General features: G+C 44.8%; 1 protein-coding gene across 2 annotated transcripts in view; it reads left to right on the top strand.

The window, feature by feature from the left end:
* APBB1 (amyloid beta precursor protein binding family B member 1) overlaps positions 1 to 21814 on the top strand; it is a 248072-nt gene that overhangs the window by 212682 nt on the left and 13576 nt on the right. For both annotated transcript variants that reach the window (XM_053708844.1, XM_053708843.1), the window contains exons 10-12: positions 570 to 654; positions 10115 to 10198; positions 21100 to 21212. In XM_053708844.1, the coding sequence (XP_053564819.1) occupies positions 570 to 654; positions 10115 to 10198; positions 21100 to 21212 (282 nt within the window). The remainder of the gene's footprint in view (positions 1 to 569; positions 655 to 10114; positions 10199 to 21099; positions 21213 to 21814) is intronic.

Raw genomic sequence — 21814 nt, 5'->3', positions numbered from 1 at the left:
ACAGTTATTACGATCTCAGTGATAGAATTAGAAGCTTCGTCTGCCTACTACTTACTATGTCAGCGCTGACGAGCTTCCTGAGTAGAGTGGAGATGTCCGTGAAAAGCGGCAGAGGTAAAGTTTGACTGCGAACAGCAGGGAGTGGTTCTGGTTCCAGTGAGCAGCGTAACTAGTTAGAGTAGCGGAAACAAGGATAGGCTTTAGGAATCAGCTGGACAAGAAATATTTACATAGGTTCTTCAGACGATCTCCTCGCTTGTTAAGTTAACACTAGGTACACGTCTAGTATGGCAGTAGTGAAGAATAACCATGCATACGAAATACCAAGCAACTAGGTAATGAGCTGCTGGTGTTTAAATAGCAAAGGAAATTAAAGGAAGATTCCCCTCCCCCCCCACTATGCTCACCAGTAGCTTCACAAAACATTACAGCATTAGGTCTAATGTAATGTGACTGGCTGAGTACAAATTAATTCTGGAGCCCCCTACCTGTATATCACAATACACACACCCTACACGTTACCATCCATGACCCACTAAATCCATTATTATCAATGTCTCTTCTTACAGATCATGGCAGAAAGACGCAGTGCACGCTCTCTTGTCAATGGGCTTTTCTTAGATCCGTCTAGAATGGTGGACATTCCTTTTCAAGGTAAGATGTCTTTCTTAAGAAACAATCCTAGTTATATTAATCGCTCTTGTTCCTTTGGGCCAGTACATGAGGCTAGTCTGTGCTAGCAGACTGATGGGTTACAAGGAATGCAGAAGCTTTATGAGGCCAGTGCCCCCATCTTCATGCACCACCAGGCTCTCCTCAAGAGCTCTGGTCCTTTTCCTTCTTTCATTTCCTCAGCACTTCTGTTTACTCAAGGGTCTGTTAGTGGTTGGTTAGTATTGTAGTGAACAAACTGTAAAATGCTCATATAAGCTGTGCTGAAAAAACGCACACTAGGATATCCACAACTATGAAGTCACTATTGGCCGGGGCTGTAATAGAGCAGTGTAAAAAAGCCAAAAAGGCTCTGGTCTCCTACCTTGTACTCCAATGAGACAGGCATGTTATCTTCAGTGTATTAGACGCAGAAATCAGCCAACGTGAAAACCAGCTAAGCCACGGAGGTGAAACTTCAAAGTAATGCCTAGGAACAGAGACTACATAGATGATCCTTATGATCACTTATACCCCCATGGTATTGCTGTGCTAAGAAACTGCCATCTGATGTATCTGCCCCTCGTGACCTCCATTAATTTGACCGCTTGGAACTGTTTGTTAGAAAAAGAGCACTGACTTCTGGAACTTGTATTGAATAGTACAATGAGAAAAAGTCAAGCACTTCTTTCATAAAACAACAAACTTTATTGCCACTTCTTAAAAACCATGGAAGATGATCATATCAGACATGTTTGTGTTCAGCATTAATCATAGATCAGTATTGCAGTGCCCCACAGCTGGCTACATATTCTGTTAAGCAGGCGATGGATGGCTAAATCGTTTACTGGAGACATGGATATGAACTGGCCTTACTGGCTGTGACTTATCTTCACGCACCCTTATGTTAAAGGGCCCTTGGTCCCTCTACCGTGTGGTAACAGGCCCTGGGTCCCTCTACCGTGTGGTAACAGGCCCTGGGTCCCTCTACCGTGTGGTAACAGGCCCTGGGTCCCTCTACCGTGTGGTAACAGGCCCTGGGTCCCTCTACCGTGTGGTAACAGGCCCTGGGTCCCTCTACCGTGTGGTAACAGGCCCTGGGTCCCTCTACCGTGTGGTAACAGGCCCTGGGTCCCTCTACCGTGTGGTAACAGGCCCTGGGTCCCTCTACCGTGTGGTAACAGGCCCTGGGTCCCTCTACCGTGTGGTAACAGGCCCTTGGTCCCTCTACCGTGTGGTAACAGGCCCTTGGTCCCTCTACCGTGTGGTAACAGGCCCTTGGTCCCTCTACCGTGTGGTAACAGGCCCTTGGTCCCTCTACCGTGTGGTAACAGGCCCTTGGTCCCTCTACCGTGTGGTAACAGGCCCTGGGTCCCTCTACCGTGTGGTAACAGGCCCTGGGTCCCTCTACCGTGTGGTAACAGGCCCTGGGTCCCTCTACCGTGTGGTAACAGGCCCTGGGTCCCTCTACCGTGTGGTAACAGGCCCTGGGTCCCTCTACCGTGTGGTAACAGGCCCTGGGTCCCTCTACCGTGTGGTAACAGGCCCTGGGTCCCTCTACCGTGTGGTAACAGGCCCTGGGTCCCTCTGCTGTTTGCTTTCAAATTTCAGATGCCTTTTCTAAAGGGGACATTTCTTCAGATTCCGATGTACCAATTTCCTTTGACTCCGCTAATTTGGGTGATTTTTGTTTAAGGCTATTAAACCCTTAAGCACTGAGGTTTATTTTTTTATGACACGATGAGTCCACGGATCATCACAATTACTAGTGGGATATTCACCTCCTGGCCAGCAGGAGGCGGCAAAGAGCACCACAGCAGAGCTGATAAATATCACCTCCCTTACTCCCAACCCAGTCATTCGACCGAAGTCAAGGAGAGAAAGTAAGTAATAAGGTGCAGAGGTGCCTGAAGTTTACAAACCCAACAACCTGTCTCTAATAACAACAGGGGGGGCCGTGGACTCATCGTGTCAAAAAAGAAATAAATTTATCAGGTAAGCATAAATTTCTTTTACAAAGATATGACGAGTCCACGGATTTCATCCTTGTTTGATATTAACCTCCTGCTAACAGGAAGTGGCAAAGAGCACCACAGCAGAGCTGTATATATAGCCCCTCCCCTTCCCCTCCACCCTCAGTCATTCTCTTTGCCTCTGTTATACTAGGAAGACATGGTAAAGTGAGGTGTTAGTTTTAGTTTCTTCAATCAAGAAGTTTATTTTAAATTGTAAAAATAAGATAGGGAAAGGGAGGCTAGTAAAGCCTAATTATATCTTTACCTTGGACTATATGGCAACGCCCAGGTGATACAAAACCTTGTATGAAGGAAAAGATTCAAATGTGCAGACTCTTAAAATATTTAATGATTCAATATGAAAAAGGGAGATTATACAGCAACCGCAATTAGATTGCTATAGATATAGACAGGGATTTCAGCACATATTTTTTAGTATAAATTGCTCAGCAAAATTCTCAGCTCCGCAAATAGCGGTAAGTGAACTCGTTCACCACATTCCCATATGACACCCCGATAATATGAATATCAAAGTAACCAACCAGTGAAAAGACACATGAACCAATGAATCAGGAAACGAAGTAGGACAAATGCATTAGCACAGATTTCGCTGTGCAAATTTATTGTAAATCACACAGAGCAAGACAATAAAGCTGTAAAACTATGAACTGTCTGCACTGACAACACCTCCACTAGCGGGTGGTTACGTATAAGCGTAAAATCTGCCACCATAGTGATCATTGAGGATCTATGTCAGGACAACTCTTGTATAAATAAGGGCAACAAACAAATTACACTTAAAGACTGAATAAAGTGTTATGTGTATCGCTTAAATAATGTGCACATTACCTAAATTTGGCCAAATTGTGCATAAACCTCCTCAAATAATTTAGAAGAGAACAGTATAGTCTGTAGGGGGCCAATGGAACAACTCCAGTAACAGCGGGCACCACCAATGATGTTAAAGGTATCTGGTGTCATGTTATAATGTATCTGGATCTATGTTTCTTAACCCCAGTGTATACAGACTAACTGTAAATATAAACATTGAGCAATATACATATGTTAATTTATACAATGATTTTTCAAAGACAAGAAAAAGCTATAGGGATAGGAAATAACAACTCCAGTATTCAGCGGGCACCACCAATTATTAAAGGTATCCGGTGTCATGAATATAGTTATTCTAGATCTATGTTAGAACTACCCCAAGGCTTTCACAGTTGCATATACGCTAATATTGTTAAATCAAGAACATATTAAACTTGAAACATAAGATACAAGATGAAAATGAAGAAATTGCACACAGGTTGTTATTGTAGCAGTATAGGGAGATCACCCCAAAAAAACAACAACAAATAAAAGTTTGTCCCATTACTTGGAGCCGTGTGTGCAAATGGTGCATCGAAACACCCTCTGGTATCCGATATATGACAAGCTGCAATGTCAGATTATATAGGCTCAGTTAGTTATACAAACGTGTGTTAGCTTCCAATAGTAGAATTTCCAATTTGTTTCTGTGTGAGAGTAAGCATTTGTTCGCCAACATGCTGAGTTTAGCACAGCGTGGACGCCACAGCGATCTGTCCTTCATGCACGTCCATCTCCACTTCCTACGTCACTGCCGACGTACGTTTCACCCCCCACGTGACAGCCAGAAAGCACAGGGGTTTCCTCAGGGCAAAAGCGGATGCTGATTCTAGGAGAAGCCGCATTATAACCATCCTTCTTTAAGCTCATAGGAGGATATAGAAAATAGTAATAGCCAATAGTGAACCTTTAATGAGCCGCAGCCCTTTTGTATATACAAAAAGCTTCGGCAACCTCTCTGTCCTTTTGGCTTCGGAGCGTAATACTCCTAGCTTATGAATGACTGGATATGACAGTTAGGGGAGGAGCTATATAGCAGCTCTGCTGTGGGTGATCCTCTTGCAACTTCCTGTTGGGAAGGAGAATATCCCACAAGTAATGGATGATCCGTGGACTGGATACACTACAAGAGAAATAAATTTATCAGGTAAGCATAAATTATGTTTTTTTTGTATTTACTAGCAATATCATCTGCTAGAAGATTATCTGAATTGTTAGCTCTTTCTTGTGATCTTCCCTACCTTATTTTTCACCAAGATAAAGTGGTTTTGAGGCCTTAGTTTTATTTCTTTCCAAAAGTCGTTTCTGCAGAGAACATGAATCAAGAGATTTAAGTTCCTTCTCTTTTCCCTAATACTCAAAATTTTAAGGAAAGACTTCTTTATAATTTTGATGCCTGGAAAATAGATACTTTTTCTTTTTTAAGACACGATGAGTCCACGGATCATCTTAATTACTAATGGGATATTCACCTCCTGGTCATCAGGAGGAGGCAAAGAGCACCACAGCAGAGCTGTTAAATAGCTCCTCCCTTCCCTCCCACTCCAGTCATTCTCTTTGCCTACGTTAGTGATAGGAAGAGGTAAAGTGAGGTGTTAGTATAGATTCTTCAATCAAGAGTTTATAATTTTTAAAGTAGTGCCAGAGTGTGCTGATTTGTCCTAGGGTGTAGCCGTAGTCCAAATCAGTCTCTTCAGTAGAGCAGTGGTGGCTTTAGAGCAATGGGAACTTGTGGGACATAATTCTCACTGCGCCTCCCATACATTGATGCTGCCCTTATCCTGATAGCCTAAGTATGATGATTCAGGCTGTATCTTTATCCACAGGGCTATGAGAGGGAGAGGACCTCTTAAACCTGCTGAGCTGCCCTGCTGTCGGGCAGATTTCAAAGGTAAGTGCTGACTTTTTCTTTTATTCTGGGTCTGAAGCAAGAAAAGGATTCAGGACAGAGGAAATATAGCACTTTACTGGGACATATATCTCCTATATATTTATTTAGGAGGATCCTGTGACAGCATGTTAATAGCAGGCACTGGGGCTGAGGAGAGTGGCTTCTGGGGGCACTTGAACCGGACTGACTAAGGGGCTCAAGAGTAATGTCCAATAACAGAGAGGGCTAAACCACTTATTATGTGGTCGCTGGTAAATCACGTATTATTTTATACCTATCTTTTAGTATTACTATTTGTCCCAGGTTAACAAAGGGGGTTTCAGTTATCCCACGGTAGCCTATTTCTGTGATAATAATGGCGACCGGGAGAGCGTGTATTGTTACGCCCATGAAGGGCGGGGTTATGTTTTGCGCTGTTTTCTGAGAGGTGCAATTTACAATCTCTAGTTTTTTCTATAAGGAAACTTTGAGATGCGTGTTATCACCCACGAGGGGCGGAACTATGTGGGAGGCCGAATTAGGCTGCATTCGCTTCTTTTCTTCCGTTCATCGGAAGGTGGAGCTTTAAGCACTCAGTGTGTTCATCTATGTGGGTCCGGATAGCGCTACAGCTAAAAGCGCTCTGGATCTGTTTAGGATCTAAGACATGAGTATTAGAAAGGCACCTCAGCAAGATTTCACTGAGGTGTAAGTGTAATATTTGTGTGCTAATCTAAGACTTCTGCACACAGAGATAAAAATTTACAGCAAAAGTTAGAGACAGTAACGTTTTTTATCTGTTGATCTTTATTAAACGAATTTCAACTGTTATTGGTTTAATCCATCCTTTGTGTCTCAGGATGGAACAGGAGCTCACAAAAATCTGTGCCACAAATTTCTCCTATAAGTGTCCCACAAAATGTTATGGCCCACATGCAGTGCCCTGCGCTTCCTCTCCTCTTGGAGTTACTTTACTTTTCATTCATTATAGGTTTTCCCACGAGGTAGAAAACTTTATTAGAGGAATTATTTTCAATTATTTAGGTCAATAGAAAAGGGTTGACTTAGTAGTTGCTTTTCCGAATGGTTCTTCCCTGTTACCTGAAAGAGGAAGATACTTCAGGATTATCTGAGAGAGAATTCCGGACTCAGATGGAATAATATCTTTATTTGATCCTGAGGTTGTTTTTCTTTCAGTTTTTTAGCTTGATCACCTCCATTTGTTACTTTAGGATGTTTTTGGCTACCCTGGGCGACTCAGACACTATCGGTGTAATCTATCCTAGTGCGCATTCCCTATTAAAAAAAAAAAAAAAAAATCTCAGCTAAGGAGGCTGGGCAATCATTTCCTAAGGTGGAAGAAGTAGTTTCCAGCTTAGCTAAGAGTACTACTATACCCTTAGAGGATAGTTGGGTTTTTTTCCAAGGTCCTATGGACAAAAATCAGCAAGGGTATGTACACCAGGGCTTACAATGGCAACCAGCTGTGTTCTTTGCTACCGTCACTAGTGCAACGGCATATTGGTTTGATGCGCTGTCTGATAGAACTAAGTCAGTAACTCCCCTGGACAAGATCCAGGATAGGATAAAAGCTTTCAAATTGGCTAATTGCTTTATTTCAAATTTTTCCCTTCAAGTTATCAAACCGGGAGCATAGGTTTCGACAGATAAGCTCGACATGCACTGTGGTTGAGCTCTGTAGCAACCCAAGGGTTACAGGTTTAATCCCCGGCAAGGTCCACTCAGCCTTTCACCCTTACGAGGTCGATAAAATGGGCAGCGCGGGTGATTAACCCAATTCATGAAACTTTAAAGGGTTTCTCTGTTCCAGCTCACAGAGCTTTATGGTTAGAGACTTGTTCTATGGATGTACGATCTAGGTCTAAGCTTTTAGAGATTCCTTACAAGGGGAAGACCCTGTTGGGATCTGGCTTGGCGGAAATAATAATTTAAAGAATTAAAAAAAAAAAATGTAATGGCCTGCTGTTAAACAAGGACAGCATGAAGGTCATGCCCCGATCCAGGACCGGATCTTGTAAGGGTCCCTGAGCGATAGAAAATAGTATCCCAGGGATACAAATTAGAGTTTAAAAGTTTTCCTCCCAGAGGCAGTTTTCTGCTTTCAAGATTATTTGCAGATTAGACAAAAAGGAGAGGCATTCTTAAACTGATTAGGAGACCTCTCAGACCTGGGAGTGATTGTTCCAGTTCCAATACAGGTTCAGGTTTTGGGTTTTCTACACCAATTGGTTGGTGGTTCACAAAAAAAGGAGGGTCCCTTCAGACCACTTTTTAGATCTCAATAGTGTACCGTCCTTCAAGAGGGAAACTATTGTTCCACTCTTCCCTTGATCCAAGAGGGTCAATTTATGACAACAGAGGATTTCAAGGACGCGTACCTTCATGTGCCATCCCAAGAATCGTCTCTAGTACTATGTTTGCCTTTCTGGACAAACGCTTCCAGTTCGTGGCTTGTCCTTTTGGTCTTGTCACAGCTCTCAGAGTTTTCACAAGGGCTCTGGGATCGCTGTGGGCGGTGCTTCAGTTGTGGGGCATTGCAGTGGCACTCTATCTGGACAACATCCAAGTCCAGGCGCCATCCTTACAGCAAGCAAGATTTCATGTGGACATGGTGTTATCCTTCCCGCGATATCACGGGTGGAAGGTATATTTGGAAAAGAGTTCCTTTGTCCCACAAACAAGGGTAACTTTCTTTGGAACCATAGTAGATTCCTTATCAATGAAGATTCTTCTGACAATGTCAGGAAATCAGAGATTATCGATATTTGTCTAGTCATTCAGTCCCCTCCTCAGCCTTCAGTGGCTAAGTGCATAAAGGTAGTTGGGCTGATGGTGGCGGCAATGAACATCATTCCGTTTGCTCGTCAGACCTCGGCAGTTAAGCATGCTCAGGCAATGGATAGGAGATTATACGGATTTCTCTCCTCGAATTCTACTGGAATCATCTCTCCCAGGGTACCTGCTTTCGCAGACCATCTTGGGTGATTGTGACAACAGACGCCAGCCTTCTAGGTTGGGGAGAAGTCTGGGGCTCCCTAAGGGTTCAGGGGGTTTGGTCTCAGCCTGAGGCTGTTCTTCCTAAAAGCATTATGGAGCTGGGAGCGATCTACAATGTTCTGGCCGCAGTTAGCCTCAGTCCAGTTTGTCAGGTTCCAGTCGGTCAGAATAACATGAGTGGCTTACATCAATCATCAGGGAGGAACGAGAAGTTCCTTAGCGATGACAGAGGTATCCAAAATACTCAGGTGGCAGAGGCCCATTCTTGCTGCCTGTTGGCAGTCCCAATCCCAAGGGTGGACAACTGGGAGGCGGATTTCTTGAGCAAGCAGACCTTTCATCTGGGGGAGTGGGAATTCCATCTGGAAGTGTTCTCCAGTTTTTTTCTCAGTTTGCTTTTCTTCCTCGGGTGTTTGCTCGAATCAAGCGGGAGAGGGCATCGGTAACCCTCATAGCACAGGCTTAGCCTCGCAGAGTTTGGTATGCAGATCTGGTGAACATGTCATCTCTGCCACCTCTGAGACTTCCGTGAGGAGGGACTTTCTAATCAAGGGCCTTTCTTTCACTCACATCTGTTTTTCTTTGAAACTGTGTGTTTGGAGATTGAGCACCGTTTTTGGGAGAAAGGTTCTTCAAGCAGTGGTGCCTTCCTTTTAGGTTCCCTATCTTATCCCTCCCGTATCATCTCTGTACTCTAGCTTTGGTATTGAATCCCATTAGTAATTAAGATGATCCGTGGACTCATCATGTCTTAAAAAAGAAAAGAAAATGTATGCTTACCTGATAAATTTATTTCTTTTCTTTTTTAAGACACGATGAGTCCACGGATCATCTTAATTACTAATAGGAAAGGTTCTTCAAGCAGTGGTGCCTTCCGTTTAGGTTACCTGTGTTGTCCCTCCCATATCATCTGTGTACTCTAGCTTGGGTATTGAATCCCATTAGTAATTAAGATGATCCGTGGACTTACCTGATAAATGTATTTCTTTTTTGACACGATGAGTCCACGGCCCGCCCTGTTCTTTTAGACAGGTTGTGGGTTATTGTAAACTTCAGACACCGCTGCACCTTGGCTCGGGAAGGGAGGAGCTATTTAACAGCTCTGCTGTGGTGCTCTTTGCCTCCTCCTGCTGACCAGGAGGTGAATATCCCATTAGTAATTAAGATGATCCGTGGATTTGTCATGTCAAAAAAGAAATAAATTTATCAGTTAAGCATAAATTTTCTTTTCTTCATTTTTATCCTGCACATCATTACTTGTCAACTCCACAGCTTGATGAATAAAGAAAAACGTTTTTGGTTACGGTTCCTTTGTTTCACCTCTGTTTTCCCTGCTTTTACCTTTCCTACCTTTTTATGTCTATTTTCTCAATTTTTGCTATATATATAACGGGCAAACCAGTGAGGTGGGAGGGAAGTGCTCTTGAGAGTTTGGGAAATGTATGAATTAATCAGTTAAGCATAAATTTAGTTTTTTTCATCCAGGCGGTTCAGAGAACAGAACTCTTGCGTCTTTAGAAGTGTTTATGCCTTTTCTAAAGAGTGTAGCTCAACCCGTGAGTCTGCGGCACAATTTAGCTTCATATATTGTTGCTTTTAACATGTATAAAATGGTTAAGACCAAGTACAATAATTATCTTTGTGTGTTATCTCACTATACCTCAGTAATCTGTCTTTTGTATATCCATAGTTGAGTTTCCTGCTCCAAAGAACGAGTTAGTTCAGCGGTTCCAGGTTTTCTACCTTGGGAATGTTTTGGTGCGCAAGCCTGTGGGTATGTACTGTGTGAGCCTGTGTGCATTGTACTGTGTAATCCTGTAGGTATTGTACTGTGTGAGCCTGTAGGTATTGTACTGTGTGAGCCTGTGTGCATTGTACTGTGTAATCCTGTAGGTATTGTACTGTGTGAGCCTGTGTGCATTGTACTGTGTAATCCTGTAGGTATTGTACTGTGTGAGCCTGTAGGTATTGTACTGTGTGTGCCTGTGGGTATTGTACTGTGTGAGCCTGTAGGTATTGTACTGTGTGAGCCTGTAGGTATTGTACTGTGTGAGCCTGTAGGTATTGTACTGTGTGTGCCTGTAGGTATTGTACTGTGTGTGCCTGTAGGTATTGTACTGTGTGAGCCTGTAGGTATTGTACTGTGTGAGTCTGTAGGTATTGTACTGTGTGTGCCTGTGGGTATTGTACTGTGTGAGCCTGTGGGTATTGTACTGTGTGATCCTGTGGGTATTGTACTGTGTGTGCCTGTGGGTATTGTACTGTGTGAGTCTGTAGGTATTGTACTGTGTGAGCCTGTAGGTATTGTACTGTGTGAGCCTGTAGGTATTGTACTGTGTGAGCCTGTGGGTATTGTACTGTGTGAGCCTGTAGGTATTGTACTGTGTGTGCCTGTAGGTATTGTACTGTGTGAGCCTGTAGGTATTGTACTGTGTGAGCCTGTAGGTATTGTACTGTGTGAGCCTGTAGGTATTGTACTGTGTGAGCCTGTAGGTATTGTACTGTGTGAGCCTGTAGGTATTGTACTGTGTGAGCCTGTAGGCATTGTACTGTGTGAGCCTGTAGGTATTGTACTGTGTGAGCCTGTAGGTATTGTACTGTGTGAGCCTGTGGGTATTGTACTGTGTGTGCCTGTAGGTATTGTACTGTGTGAGCCTGTAGGTATTGTACTGTGTGAGCCTGTAGGTATTGTACTGTGTGAGCCTGTAGGTATTGTACTGTGTGATCCTGTAGGTATTGTACTGTGTGTGCCTGTGGGTATTGTACTGTGTGTGCCTGTAGGTATTGTACTGTGTGAGTCTGTAGGTATTGTACTGTGTGTGCCTGTAGGTATTGTACTGTGTGAGCCTGTGGGTATTGTACTGTGTGAGCCTGTAGGAATTGTACTGTGTGATCCTGCAGGTAATGTACTGTGTGAGCCTGTAGGTATTGTACTGTGTGAGCCTGTAGGAATTGTACTGTGTGATCCTGCAGGTAATGTACTGTGTGAGCCTGTGGGTATTGTACTGTGTGTGCCTGTAGGTATTGTACTGTGTGTGCCTGTAGGTATTGTACTGTGTGAGCCTGTAGGTATTGTACTGTGTGAGCCTGTAGGTATTGTACTGTGTGAGCCTGTAGGTATTGTACTGTGTGAGCCTGTGGGTATTGTACTGTGTGAGCCTGTGGGTATTGTACTGTGTGAGCCTGTAGGTATTGTACTGTGTGAGCCTGTAGGTATTGTACTGTGTGAGCCTGTAGGTATTGTACTGTGTGAGCCTGTAGGTATTGTACTGTGTGTGCCTGTAGGTATTGTACTGTGTGTGCCTGTGGGTATTGTACTGTGTGTGCCTGTGGGTATTGTACTGTGTGAGCCTGTAGGTATTGTACTGTGTGATCCTGTAGGTATTGTACTGTGTGAGCCTGTGGGTATTGTACTGTTTGATCCTGTAGGTATTGTACTGTGTGAGCCTGTAGGTATTGTACTGTGTGAGCCTGTAGGTATTGTACTGTGTGAGCCTGTAGGTATTGTACTGTGTGAGCCTGTAGGTATTGTACTGTGTGTGCCTGTAGGTATTGTACTGTGTGAGCCTATAGGTATTGTACTGTGTGAGCCTATAGGTATTGTACTGTGTGAGCCTATAGGTATTGTACTGTGTGAGCCTGTAGGTATTGTACTGTGTGTGCCTGTAGGTATTGTACTGTGTGTGCCTGTAGGTATTGTACTGTGTGTGCCTGTAGGTATTGTACTGTGTGAGCCTGTAGGTATTGTACTGTGTGAGCCTCTAGGTATTGTACTGTGTGTGCCTATAGGTATTGTACTGTGTGAGCCTATAGGTATTGTACTGTGTGAGCCTATAGGTATTGTACTGTGTGAGCCTATAGGTATTGTACTGTGTGAGCCTGTAGGTATTGTACTGTGTGTGCCTGTAGGTATTGTACTGTGTGTGCCTGTAGGTATTGTACTGTGTGAGCCTGTAGGTATTGTACTGTGTGAGCCTGTGGGTATTGTACTGTGTGAGCCTGTAGGTATTGAACTGTGTGAGCCTGTAGGTATTGTACTGTGTGAGACTGTAGGTATTGTACTGTGTGAGCCTCTAGGTATTGTACTGTGTGAGCCTGTAGGTATTGTACTTTGTGAGCCTGTAGGTATTGTACTGTGTGAGCCTGTAGGTATTGTACCGTGTGAGCCTGTAGGTATTGTACTGTGTGAGCCTGTAGGTATTGTACCGTGTGAGCCTGTAGGTATTGTACTGTGTGAGCCTGTAGGTATTGTACTGTGTGAGCCTGTAGGTATTGTACTGTGTGAGCCTGTAGGTATTGTACTGTGTGAGCCTGTAGGTATTGTACTGTGTGATCCTGTGGGTATTGTACTGTGTGAGCCTGTGGGTATTGTACTGTGTGAGCCTGTGGGTATTGTACTGTGTGAGCCTGTAGGTATTGTACTGTGTGAGCCTGTAGGTATTGTACTGTGTGAGCCTGTAGGTATTGTACTGTGTGAGCCTGTAGGTATTGTACTGTGTGATCCTGTAGGTATTGTACTGTGTGAGCCTGTGGGTATTGTACTGTGTGAGCCTGTGGGTATTGTACTGTGTGAGCCTGTAGGTATTGTACTGTGTGAGCCTGTAGGTATTGTACTGTGTGAGCCTGTAGGTATTGTACTGTGTGAGCCTGTAGGTATTGTACTGTGTGAGTCTGTAGGTATTGTACTGTGTGATCCTGTAGGTATTGTACTGTGTGAGCCTGTGGGTATTGTACTGTGTGAGCCTGTGGGTATTGTACTGTGTGAGCCTGTAGGTATTGTACTGTGTGAGCCTGTAGGTATTGTACTGTGTGAGACTGTAGGTATTGTACTGTGTGAGCCTGTGGGTATTGTACTGTGTGAGCCTGTGGGTATTGTACTGTGTGAGCCTGTAGGTATTGTACTGTGTGTGCCTGTAGGTATTGTACTGTGTGAGCCTGTGGGTATTGTACTGTGTGAGCCTGTAGGTATTGTACTGTGTGAGCCTGTAGGTATTGTACTGTGTGAGCCTGTGGGTATTGTACTGTGTGATCCTGTAGGTATTGTACTGTGTGAGCCTGTAGGTATTGTACTGTGTGAGCCTGTAGGTATTGTACTGTGTGAGCCTGTAGGTATTGTACTGTGTGAGCCTGTAGGTATTGTACTGTGTGTGCCTGTAGGTATTGTACTGTGTGAGCCTGTAGGTATTGTACTGTGTGAGCCTGTAGGTATTGTACTGTGTGAGCCTATAGGTATTGTACTGTGTGAGCCTGTAGGTATTGTACTGTGTGAGCCTGTAGGTATTGTACTGTGTGAGCCTGTAGGTATTGTACTGTGTGAGCCTGTAGGTATTGTACTGTGTGAGCCTGTAGGTATTGTACTGTGTGAGCCTGTAGGTATTGTACTGTGTGAGCCTGTAGGTATTGTACTGTGTGAGCCTGTAGGTATTGTACTGTGTGAGCCTGTAGGTATTGTACTGTGTGAGCCTGTAGGTATTGTACTGTGTGAGCCTGTAGGTATTGTACTGTGTGAGCCTGTAGGTATTGTACTGTGTGAGCCTGTAGGTATTGTACTGTGTGAGCCTGTAGGTATTGTACTGTGTGAGCCTGTAGGTATTGTACTGTGTGAGCCTGTAGGTATTGTACTGTGTGAGCCTGTAGGGTATTGTACTGTGTGAGCCTGTAGGTATTGTACTGTGTGAGCCTGTAGGTATTGTACTGTGTGAGCCTGTAGGTATTGTACTGTGTGAGCCTGTAGGTATTGTACTGTGTGAGCCTGTAGGTATTGTACTGTGTGAGCCTGTAGGTATTGTACTGTGTGAGCCTGTAGGTATTGTACTGTGTGAGCCTGTAGGTATTGTACTGTGTGTGCCTGTAGGTATTGTACTGTGTGAGCCTGTAGGTATTGTACTGTGTGTGCCTGTAGGTATTGTACTGTGTGAGCCTGTAGGTATTGTACTGTGTGAGCCTGTAGGTATTGTACTGTGTGAGCCTGTAGGTATTGTACTGTGTGAGCCTGTAGGTATTGTACTGTGTGAGCCTGTAGGTATTGTACTGTGTGAGCCTGTAGGTATTGTACTGTGTGAGCCTGTAGGGTATTGTACTGTGTGAGCCTGTAGGTATTGTACTGTGTGAGCCTGTGGGTATTGTACTGTGTGAGCCTGTAGGGTATTGTACTGTGTGAGCCTGTAGGTATTGTACTGTGTGAGCCTGTAGGTATTGTACTGTGTGAGCCTGTAGGTATTGTACTGTGTGAGCCTGTAGGTATTGTACTGTGTGAGCCTGTAGGTATTGTACTGTGTGAGCCTGTAGGTATTGTACTGTGTGAGCCTGTAGGTATTGTACTGTGTGAGCCTGTAGGTATTGTACTGTGTGAGCCTGTGGGTATTGTACTGTGTGAGCCTGTAGGTATTGTACTGTGTGAGCCTGTAGGTATTGTACTGTGTGAGCCTGTAGGTATTGTACTGTGTGAGCCTGTAGGTATTGTACTGTGTGAGCCTGTAGGTATTGTACTGTGTGAGCCTGTAGGTATTGTACTGTGTGAGCCTGTAGGTATTGTACTGTGTGAGCCTGTAGGTATTGTACTGTGTGAGCCTGAGGGTATTGTACTGTGTGAGCCTGTGGGTATTGTACTGTGTGAGCCTGTAGGTATTGTACTGTGTGAGCCTGTAGGTATTGTACTGTGTGAGCCTGTAGGTATTGTACTGTGTGAGCCTGTAGGTATTGTACTGTGTGAGCCTGTAGGTATTGTACTGTGTGAGCCTGTAGGTATTGTACTGTGTGAGCCTGTAGGTATTGTACTGTGTGAGCCTGTAGGTATTGTACTGTGTGAGCCTGTAGGGTATTGTACTGTGTGAGCCTGTAGGTATTGTACTGTGTGAGCCTGTAGGTATTGTACTGTGTGAGCCTGTAGGTATTGTACTGTGTGAGCCTGTAGGTATTGTACTGTGTGAGCCTGTAGGTATTGTACTGTGTGAGCCTGTGGGTATTGTACTGTGTGAGCCTGTGGTATTGTACTGTGTGTGCCTGTAGGTATTGTACTGTGTGAGCCTGTAGGTATTGTACTGTGTGAGCCTGTAGGTATTGTACTGTGTGAGCCTGTGGGTATTGTACTGTGTGAGCCTGTAGGTATTGTACTGTGTGAGCCTGTAGGTATTGTACTGTGTGAGCCTGTGGGTATTGTACTGTGTGAGCCTGTAGGTATTGTACTGTGTGAGCCTGTGGGTATTGTACTGTGTGAGCCTGTAGGTATTGTACTGTGTGAGCCTGTGGGTATTGTACTGTGTGAGCCTGTAGGTATTGTACTGTGTGAGCCTGTAGGTATTGTACTGTGTGTGCCTGTAGGTATTGTACTGTGTGAGCCTGTAGGTATTGTACTGTGTGAGCCTGTGGGTATTGTACTGTGTGAGCCTGTAGGTATTGTACTGTGTGAGCCTGTAGGTATTGTACTGTGTGTGCCTGTAGGTATTGTACTGTGTGAGCCTGTGGGTATTGTACTGTGTGAGCCTGTAGGTATTGTACTGTGTGAGCCTGTAGGTATTGTACTGTGTGAGCCTGTAGGTATTGTACTGTGTGAGACTGTAGGTATTGTACTGTGTGAGCCTGTAGGTATTGTACTGTGTGAGCCTGTAGGTATTGTACTGTGTGAGCCTGCAGGTATTGTACTGTGTGAGCCTGTAGGTATTGTACTGTGTGAGCCTGTAGGTATTGTACTGTGTGAGCCTGTAGGTATTGTACTGTGTGAGCCTGTGGGTATTGTACTGTGTGAGCCTGTAGGTATTGTACTGTGTGAGCCTGTGTGCATTGTACTGTGTGAGCCTGTGGGTATTGTACTGTGTGAGCCTGTGTGCATTGTACTGTGTGAGCCTGTGGGTATTGTACTGTGTGAGACTGTAGGTATTGTACTGTGTGAGCCTGTAGGTATTGTACTGTGTGAGACTGTAGGTATTGTACTGTGTGAGACTGTGGGTATTGTACTGTGTGAGCCTGTAGGTATTGTACTGTGTGAGACTGTGGGTATTGTACTGTGTGAGCCTGTAGGTATTGTACTGTGTGAGCCTGTAGGTATTGTACTGTGTGAGCCTGTAGGTATTGTACTGTGTGAGCCTCTAGGTATTGTACTGTGTGTGCCTATAGGTATTGTACTGTGTGAGCCTATAGGTATTGTACTGTGTGAGCCTATAGGTATTGTACTGTGTGAGCCTATAGGTATTGTACTGTGTGAGCCTGTAGGTATTGTACTGTGTGTGCCTGTAGGTATTGTACTGTGTGTGCCTGTAGGTATTGTACTGTGTGAGCCTGTGGGTATTGTACTGTGTGAGCCTGTAGGTATTGTACTGTGTGAGCCTGTAGGTATTGTACTGTGTGAGCCTGTGGGTATTGTACTGTGTGAGACTGTAGGTATTGTACTGTGTGAGCCTGTAGGTATTGTACTGTGTGAGCCTATAGGTATTGTACTGTGTGAGCCTGTAGGTATTGTACTGTGTGAGCCTGTAGGTATTGTACTGTGTGAGCCTCTAGGTATTGTACTGTGTGAGCCTGTAGGTATTGTACTGTGTGAGCCTGTAGGTATTGTACTGTGTGATCCTGTGGGTATTGTACTGTGTGATCCTGTGGGTATTGTACTGTGTGAGCCTGTGGGTATTGTACTGTGTGAGCCTGTGGGTATTGTACTGTGTGAGCCTGTGGGTATTGTACTGTGTGAGCCTGTAGGTATTGTACTGTGTGAGCCTGTAGGTATTGTACTGTGTGAGCCTGTAGGTATTGTACTGTGTGAGCCTCTAGGTATTGTACTGTGTGAGCCTGTAGGTATTGTACTGTGTGAGCCTGTAGGTATTGTACTGTGTGAGCCTGTAGGTATTGTACTGTGTGAGTCTGTAGGTATTGTACTGTGTGAGCCTGTGTGCATTGTACTGTGTGAGCCTGTAGGTATTGTACTGTGTGAGTCTGTAGGTATTGTACTGTGTGAGCCTGTAGGTATTGTACTGTGTGAGCCTGTGGGTATTGTACTGTGTGAGCCTGTAGGTATTGTACTGTGTGTGCCTGTAGGTATTGTACTGTGTGTGCCTGTAGGTATTGTACTGTGTGTGCCTGTAGGTATTGTACTGTGTGTGCCTGTAGGTATTGTACTGTGTGTGCCTGTAGGTATTGTACTGTGTGTGCCTGTAGGTATTGTACTGTGTGTGCCTGTAGGTATTGTACTGTGTGAGCCTGTAGGTATTGTACTGTGTGAGCCTGTGGGTATTGTACTGTGTGAGCCTGTGGGTATTGTACTGTGTGAGCCTGTAGGTATTGTACTGTGTGTGCCTGTAGGTATTGTACTGTGTGAGCCTGTAGGTATTGTACTGTGTGAGCCTGTAGGTATTGTACTGTGTGAGCCTGCAGGTATTGTACTGTGTGAGCCTGTAGGTATTGTACTGTGTGAGCCTGTAGGTATTGTACTGTGTGTGCCTGTAGGTATTGTACTGTGTGAGCCTGTGTGCATTGTACTGTGTGAGCCTGTGGGTATTGTACTGTGTGAGCCTGTGGGTATTGTACTGTGTGAGCCTGTGGGTATTGTACTGTGTGAGACTGTAGGTATTGTACTGTGTGAGCCTGTAGGTATTGTACTGTGTGAGCCTGTAGGTATTGTACTGTGTGAGCCTGTAGGTATTGTACTGTGTGAGCCTCTAGGTATTGTACTGTGTGTGCCTATAGGTATTGTACTGTGTGAGCCTATAGGTATTGTACTGTGTGAGCCTATAGGTATTGTACTGTGTGAGCCTATAGGTATTGTACTGTGTGAGCCTGTAGGTATTGTACTGTGTGTGCCTGTAGGTATTGTACTGTGTGTGCCTGTAGGTATTGTACTGTGTGAGCCTGTGGGTATTGTACTGTGTGAGCCTGTAGGTATTGTACTGTGTGAGCCTGTAGGTATTGTACTGTGTGAGCCTGTAGGTATTGTACCGTGTGAGCCTGTAGGTATTGTACTGTGTGAGCCTGTAGGTATTGTACCGTGTGAGCCTGTAGGTATTGTACCGTGTGAGCCTGTAGGTATTGTACTGTGTGAGCCTGTAGGTATTGTACTGTGTGAGCCTGTAGGTATTGTACTGTGTGAGCCTGTAGGTATTGTACTGTGTGATCCTGTAGGTATTGTACTGTGTGAGCCTGTGGGTATTGTACTGTGTGAGCCTGTGGGTATTGTACTGTGTGAGCCTGTAGGTATTGTACTGTGTGAGCCTGTAGGTATTGTACTGTGTGAGCCTGTAGGTATTGTACTGTGTGAGCCTGTAGGTATTGTACTGTGTGATCCTGTAGGTATTGTACTGTGTGAGCCTGTGGGTATTGTACTGTGTGAGTCTGTAGGTATTGTACTGTGTGAGCCTGTGGGTATTGTACTGTGTGAGCCTGTAGGTATTGTACTGTGTGAGACTGTAGGTATTGTACTTTGTGAGCCTGTAGGTATTGTACTGTGTGAGCCTGTAGGTATTGTACTGTGTGAGCCTGTAGGTATTGTACTGTGTGAGCCTGTAGGTATTGTACTGTGTGATCCTGTAGGTATTGTACTGTGTGAGCCTGTGTGCATTGTACTGTGTGAGCCTGTAGGTAATGTACTGTGTGAGCCTGTGGGTATTGTACTGTGTGTGCCTGTAGGTATTGTACTGTGTGAGCCTGTGGGTATTGTACTGTGTGAGCCTGTGGGTATTGTACTGTGTGAGCCTGTGGGTATTGTACTGTGTGAGCCTGTGGGTATTGTACTGTGTGTGCCTGTAGGTATTGTACTGTGTGAGCCTGTAGGTATTGTACTGTGTGTGCCTGTGGGTATTGTACTGTGTGAGCCTGTAGGTATTGTACTGTGTGTGCCTGTGGGTATTGTACTGTGTGTGCCTGTGGGTATTGTACTGTGTGAGCCTGTAGGTATTGTACTGTGTGTGCCTGTGGGTATTGTACTGTGTGAGCCTGTAGGTATTGTACTGTGTGTGCCTGTGGGTATTGTACTGTGTGAGACTGTAGGTATTGTACTGTGTGAGCCTGTAGGTATTGTACTGTGTGTGCCTGTGGGTATTGTACTGTGTGTGCCTGTGGGTATTGTACTGTGTGAGCCTGTAGGTATTGTACTGTGTGAGCCTGTGTGCATTGTACTGTGTGAGCCTGTAGGTATTGTACTGTGTGAGCCTGTAGGTATTGTACCGTGTGAGCCTGTAGGTATTGTACTGTGTGAGCCTGTGTGCATTGTACTGTGTGAGCCTGTAGGTATTGTACTGTGTGAGCCTGTAGGTATTGTACTGTGTGTGCCTGTAGGTATTGTACTGTGTGAGCCTGTAGGTATTGTACTGTGTGAGCCTGTAGGTATTGTACTGTGTGAGCCTGTGTGCATTGTACTGTGTGTGCCTGTGGGTATTGTACTGTGTGTGCCTGTAGGTATTGTACTGTGTGAGCCTGTAGGTATTGTACTGTGTGAGCCTGTAGGTATTGTACTGTGTGAGCCTGTGTGCATTGTACTGTGTGTGCCTGTGGGTATTGTACTGTGTGTGCCTGTAGGCATTGTACTGTGTGAGCCTGTAGGTATTGTACTGTGTGAGCCTGTAGGTATTGTACTGTGTGAGCCTGTAGGTATTGTACTGTGTGAGCCTGTAGGTATTGTACTGTGTGAGCCTGTAGGTATTGTACTGTGTGAGCCTGTAGGTATTGTACTGTGTGAGCCTGTAGGCATTGTACTGTGTGAGCCTGTGGGTATTGTACTGTGTGTGCCTGTGGGTATTGTACTGTGTGTGCCTGTAGGCATTGTACTGTGTGAGCCTGTAGGTATTGTACTGTGTGAGCCTGTAGGTATTGTACTGTGTGAGCCTGTAGGTATTGTACTGTGTGTGCCTGTAGGTATTGTACTGTGTGTGCCTGTAGGTATTGTACTGTGTGTGCCTGTAGGTATTGTACTGTGTGAGCCTGCAGGTATTGTACTGTGTGAGCCTGTAGGTATTGTACTGTGTGAGACTGTAGGTATTGTACTGTGTGAGCCTGTGGGTATTGTACTGTGTGTGCCTGTGGGTATTGTACTGTGTGAGACTGTAGGTATTGTACTGTGTGAGACTGTAGGTATTGTACTGTGTGAGCCTGTGGGTATTGTACTGTGTGAGCCTGTAGGTATTGTACTGTGTGAGACTGTAGGTATTGTACTGTGTGTGCCTGTAGGTATTGTACTGTGTGAGCCTGTAGGTATTGTACTGTGGGAGCCTATAGGTATTGTACTGTGTGAGCCTGTAGGTATTGTACTGTGTGAGCCTGTGGGTATTGTACTGTGTGAGACTGTAGGTATTGTACTGTGTGTGCCTGTAGGTATTGTACTGTGTGAGCCTGTAGGTATTGTACTGTGTGTGCCTGTGGGTATTGTACTGTGTGTGCCTGTAGGTATTGTACTGTGTGTGCCTGTAGGTATTGTACTGTGTGAGCCTGTAGGTATTGTACTGTGTGAGCCTGTGGGTATTGTACTGTGTGAGCCTGTAGGTATTGTACTGTGTGTGCCTGTAGGTATTGTACTGTGTGAGCCTGTGGGCATTGTACTGTGTGAGCCTGTGGGCCTGCACATGCCAGCGGATTGGCTGCGCGCATTTCTGTGGGGTTGCATGTGCCAGTGGATTGGCTGCGCACGAGCCTGTGAAGTTGGACCTTTTTTGTAAGGAACTGTGCTGTATCTCTCACATGTAACCACATCCTTTGTTTAAGGAATGGAAGTTATAAACAGCAACCTGCAGACTGCTATGAACTCACCTAGAAATGAGTGGACACCGGTCACCGTCAGCGTGGCTTCTGCTACTGTCACCATCATACACCAACAGGTACAGTGATTTCTTATCTGGTGACACTGTTTAAGCCATATTGTACATTGTGTGTGTGTAACACAGGGGCAGTCACTGTTATACACAGATAGAGGTGTGTGTGTGTAACACAGGGCAGTCACTGTTATACACAGATAGAGGTGTGTGTGTGTGTAACACAGGGCAGTCACTGTTATACACAGATAGAGGTGTGTGTGTAACACAGGGCAGTCACTGTTATACACAGATAGAGGTGTGTGTGTGTAACACAGGGCAGTCACTGTTATACACAGATAGAGGTGTGTGTGTGTGTAACACAGGGCAGTCACTGTTATACACAGATAGAGGTGTGTGTGTGTGTAACACAGGGCAGTCACTGTTATACACAGATAGAGGTGTGTGTGTGTGTAACACAGGGCAGTCACTGTTATACACAGATAGAGGTGTGTGTGTAACACAGGGCAGTCACTGTTATACACAGATAGAGGTGTGTGTGTGTGTAACACAGGGCAGTCACTGTTATACACAGATAGAGGTGTGTGTGTAACACAGGGGCAGTCACTGTTATACACAGATAGAGGTGTGTGTGTGTGTAACACAGGGCAGTCACTGTTATACACAGA

The sequence above is a fragment of the Bombina bombina genome, chromosome 3, assembly GCF_027579735.1.
Source record: "Bombina bombina isolate aBomBom1 chromosome 3, aBomBom1.pri, whole genome shotgun sequence".
In the NCBI taxonomy this organism is placed as follows: domain Eukaryota; kingdom Metazoa; phylum Chordata; class Amphibia; order Anura; family Bombinatoridae; genus Bombina; species Bombina bombina.
This window is presented reverse-complemented; position numbering and strand designations above follow the sequence as displayed.